Below are 4,784 nucleotides of genomic sequence, written 5' to 3'. Positions count from 1 at the left end.
GGCAGCATCTTATTACAACTTCCAGCTGATCGGGTGTAGCCAAACTAGAGACATCTGTTTGGAGTTTACAACAGAAACAAACACACAGAAAGCATGAAAGCGCTGAAACATGCACACCCAGACCGCGCTCTAACAGCTCCTCTCCACCTCGACCTTCGCGCTATCCCCCACTGGGTCACGCTGGGTTGTAGAAGGGAAGGAAATGGGCTCTGCAGCCTGCCCAGCCACCCGCCCACCTGCACCATGACTCACTTACACCAGGATCGGAACTTGTCAACTTTTCTCTCTACTTGGTTTTCCTCCCAGGAAAAGCAGAGATGGCCCCACTCCTCAGAGAACTCCTCTTTGGGTTTCTAGTTCATCTTTAAAGCTCCCTGAGCTGTTTGTAATGGAAAAGATAAGGTAGTCTCCTTACGCTTGATTACTAGCATGGCCCACAGAAGGAGGTGGTAAAATCTCCGCAGACCTGGAAGTCACTCCTCCAAAAATAACCTCACAGGTCTGAGAGTGTGACACGGAACTCACTCTGGCCTCTCCAAAAGACCAGAAAAAGACTACACTCCCGCAACTTAATTAGTGAAAAATACAGGATAATACATGAAAAGGCTGGTCCCAGACCCAGCACCCGCAGTTACGGAGGTCCAGGAAGGCCCCAGATGGCGCATAAAGTTGACCTTCCTTTCCTAATTCTCTTCAAGCACAAGAAAGGTCAAAGACCGTCCTATGACACCATCCCAGGATTAGACACAGCCTCTCCCACCCCAACGCAGCAGTTCCAGACGCTCACCTGTTCTGTTAAATTTTCCTCTTTATTCTCTCCCCACTGGCGTGCAAACAGAACCAAAACAGTGCTACTTTTAAAAAATAACAAAATGTTTTATACACATTTCTGTATATACAACTGAACAACATTTTACATGTTTCTTTTGCACAGCAAAAGATATAAACATTCAGCTCTGAGAACACAGTTATGTACAGAAAAAAGTCAAAAATACTTCACAACAGTGCAAAAATATTTTACACAGTATCATGGAGTGAGATCTTTTCAGCAAGAGGAAGGGCGTGTGTGTTTCTAAAGGAAAACTCCTTTTTAAGATATTAGATGTCTTTAACTGTAAACAAAATGCAACTCTCCTTCATCTCCCCCCACCCCCCAAACAGTTATGTGAGGAATTTGGCAAAATTTCAGGGGTGTCAGTCTGAGGTAAACACCCGGAGTTCTTACACCAGAAAGAACCGATGGCTAAAGGGTTGCATAAAGCCTCAAACACCTTGAGAGCAAATTATTATTTTTTTAATGAGATGTCAGTGACAGCGCAGGGCCTCTCCCGGGGGGTAGGGGGAGGAAGTGAACCCCTCCTCCTCAGGCCCCAGTGCCCCACAAACAGGAAACTGGCCAGGCACCTACGGCCTGAGACTAGCAACTTCAGCCAGCCTTCCCTCACCCGTACCCCAGAGGGCTGCCTCTCTCTCCCTCCTGGCAGGGTTTTCCCCTCTCACATCTCCCCGCATCCCCATGCGCAATAAAGCCAGAAGTGCTGGGGCGGGAGCAGGGCAGGGGCGGGAGGTACGGGGAAACGGTCAGGGGAACGCTAGACCTGGGCTCCAAGTGTAGGTATGGGCCCCAAATGCCCCATTTTCCCTTTCCTGGGGGGGGGGGGTCAAGGGACAGGGAGGTTGTCGGGACCACGGATGGGTAGCCACGTTGGAACACCGGCGACGCGCGGAGGAGCTCAGTCCGAGTGGGGCTCGTCTGCACTGGCGCCGTCGGCCTGGCCGGACGAGTCCCCGGCGGTGGCGGAGGTGGCGTCAGGGCCCCCGCCCTCGATGGAGCTCTCGCTGCCCGTGCTGTCGCCCGACAGCAGGCGCGTCACCCGCAAGTCGGCCTGCAGGGTGCGCACGTCGTTGCCGAAGCTGAGCTCGCCCAGGTCGCTAATAAGTTGCGACAGCTCAGCCTTCATGTCGGAGGCGCTGCCCAGCAGCAGAGGCGGCGGCCTGGCCCCCGGGCCCAGGGAGCCCCCGTCGCCCCCTAGCGCCTCCCCACGGCCATTCTCCAGAGTGTCCAACAAGTCCCCGCACTCAAAGTGCATGGCGACCACCAGTGCCCGCTGCGCCTCGGCCTCCTCTGCTGGATCTCCCTCTGCCGCATGGTTCTCCTCTTCCTCCGGGCAGCCCTCAGGGTGCTCCTCTTCCTCTTCTTCCTCCTGCAGCTCCTGCTCCTGTTGTTCACCGAGCAGGTCCTCGGTGATGGAGCCGAGCTTAGGCGCACTGCGGCTGCGCTCCACTGGCGGTTTATAGCAGCAGGGTCCGTGCAGGAGCAGCTTGCGCAGCGGTACTAGCGGGATGGTGTGTGCACCCACCAGCTCCTGCTGCTGGTGACGCGCGTCGTCCCGCCGCTTGAGGCGTTTAAATTCCGCCAGCGCGTTGGCCGACGTCTGGTAGAGCAGCAGGGCCATGGCCTGCGCCTTTTCGGGCTTGGACACTAGCACGGCGTGGCAGCGCAGCATCACGGCCTTGTGCTTCAGCTCGTGCCGGTACACCCAGGCGAAGACCTTGGGCAGCCGCGCGTCCGCCACACAGTAGGTGACGCGGTGCAGCAGGTAGAGGTGGCCCGGGCGGCGCAGCGCGCGCTCCTCGGCGTGCACCATGCGGATACCCTGCGCACTCACTGTCAGCTTCATCTTGGTGCCCTGACGGCCCGCCTCGCTCTTGCTCCAGATCTTGCCCACAGCAAGGTCGGTGCAGCCGTCGCCGCGCGCCTGGATGGTTGTGGCATTACCCAGGTAGAGCACGGTGTAAGTTGGGTCCTCGCTGGTGATGTGCAGCTTCTTGCGCTTGGAGCGGAACATGCTGCCCACCCGGCTAAGCGCGCCTTCGGGGCACGCCCGTGCCAAAGAGCTGAGCGCCGAGTAGTGCAGGCTCACAGCGTAGCCCTTGGGCTTGGACGCCTGCCGCGGCGGCGCCTCGGCCAGCAGCTCGAACTTGTGCTTCTTCCACGGTAGCATCTCCGGAGGGCGCCCCGGCGCAGCTGGGCGGCGGCGGCGGAGCGCCGGGTGCGAGGCCCACTGAGCCACCGGCCCCGGCCGGGCTCGGCCCGGGCAAGATCGAAGAATAAAACTACTGGGAGCGGCCCAGTGGTAGGGAGTTGGGGGAGGGGAAGAGACAGAGTGCTTAGGAACCCCGCAGGGGGTGGGGGTAAATTTTCTAAAAAGAAAATATTCAGCTTCTAGTGTGCAAAAAAGGTTGGAGGGGGGTAGGGACACGCGCTCACACAGAATTACCCCAGCCTGGGCAAGGGCGAGGGCAAAGAGTCTCAGGCAAGCAACAAAATGCGAGAGAGAGAGAACGAGCGTGGAGTGGAAAACGTCAGGAAAAAAGCTAGAAGCGCGCGTGCAAATAAATAAAGAGAGCCCCGGCAACAGCACCCGGGATGGTGCGAGAATAATGCCGGAACTCCTCGGCGAACGTGAAGAGGATCCCCTAACACACACAACCCCCAGGACTGGGGCCAAAACCCGCAGAAACTCTACAGTGACCGTGCCCAGGGGCCGCTGCTCCCCACCTCCGAGGGGTGCCGGAGACGGAGAGCCCCTCGGCTGGGCTGGTCTCAGAGTCAGCAGCTCGCCCAAAGTGCTGTCGGATGCTGGGTCCGGCTGGCCGCGGCTGGCCCCGCGCAGCGCTCCCGCAGGGGCTCACTGCATCTTCGCTCCGCTGGGGACTCGCGCTCGGCCCGCTCACTGTCCGGGCTAGTTTGGCCGAGACAGCGCTGGGCTCCGAGGGCAGGGGGAGCGCATGGCCGGGTCCAGGGACCGCCGCTACCTCATTTCTTCCCTCGAGGCGGTGTCCAGCTCCGCTCCCGGGCTCTCCACGGTCTGCTGCCCGCCTTTGCAGAGCGCCCTCTCCGGTGCTGCGAGCGGTGGCCGGCTCGCCTGCCTCACATCCTTGCCGTCCGGGAGGAAGATCTCGGGTAAATATAGGCCGGCGTGAACCATTCGCCGCGCGGGGACAGGGGAGGAACAGAGAAGAGGATCCTTTTGGGGCTCAGACGTCGGACGGATTCCTGGTCTCTTAAAGGGACCAGGTGACAGCCATTGGTCAAGGGAGCGGGGAGACCGGTCCAATCCGACAATTACATCCCAAATTTACCAGCACCTCTTTTGTCTACGGAAATCACTGGGACCTGGGGTTACCCCGCAGCAAAAAGACTTGAATCCTGACACTCCACCCCCAGGCTGAATTGCAACTCGCTGAATACATGTATGTCTAGATCGAAACTTCTGAGGGAGGTGGCAGAAGATGAGACTACAGATTATAATTTCCTGTGCAAAAAGTTTGGGAAAATAGTGGTTTCTTCCTTGTGTGACGGCTTTCTGAGAATGACTGGGTGCTGTTTAATATTATTTTCAGAATTGTATTCCATTAAAGAAAAGAGAGATGCACAGAAAACACCAAGGCTTCTCTCTCACTATCTTGAGCTGGTGTTCACAGGTAAGCAGCAGACAGTGTAAAGTGAGGTGAGTGGTAACATGATTGGGGTGACTACTGTAGAATTTCATCAATGAATAAGGCGCTTCCCCATCTGAACCCCAGCAAGACCCGCTCCTGCTGTGGGGCCTCAGGGTAGAGCAATTTTCTGAGATACACACAATTTCTAAGTAATGCTCGTGTGTAGTTAGGACTTAGTTTACTTTGGCAAGCCGGTTGTGCGGTGTCATTATATCATGGGCATATTATGGATGAGAATTCCTAGTAAAAATTCAAATGACATTTTTTATTTGAGTGAA

General features: G+C 56.8%; 1 protein-coding gene across 1 annotated transcript; it reads right to left on the bottom strand.

The window, feature by feature from the left end:
- Positions 1 to 790: 790 nt before the first annotated feature.
- On the bottom strand, positions 791 to 4,037 carry FAM43A (family with sequence similarity 43 member A). The gene has a single exon (XM_023214778.1). The coding sequence runs from the start codon at positions 3,003 to 3,005 to the stop codon at positions 1,734 to 1,736; it is 1,272 nt and encodes a 423-aa protein (XP_023070546.1). The 5' UTR covers positions 3,006 to 4,037; the 3' UTR covers positions 791 to 1,733.
- Positions 4,038 to 4,784: the final 747 nt, after the last annotated feature.

The sequence above is a fragment of the Piliocolobus tephrosceles genome, chromosome 2 (assembly GCF_002776525.5).
Source record: "Piliocolobus tephrosceles isolate RC106 chromosome 2, ASM277652v3, whole genome shotgun sequence".
Lineage (NCBI taxonomy): Eukaryota > Metazoa > Chordata > Mammalia > Primates > Cercopithecidae > Piliocolobus > Piliocolobus tephrosceles.
Note: the sequence above shows the minus strand (reverse complement) of the source record. Positions and strands in the feature narration are given on the sequence as shown.

Bases quoted from the DNA above. Each gene is read 5' to 3' on its own strand.
- FAM43A (XM_023214778.1), bottom strand. From the start codon at position 3,005: ATGCTACCGTGGAAGAAGCACAAGTTCGAGCTGCTGGCCGAGGCGCCG.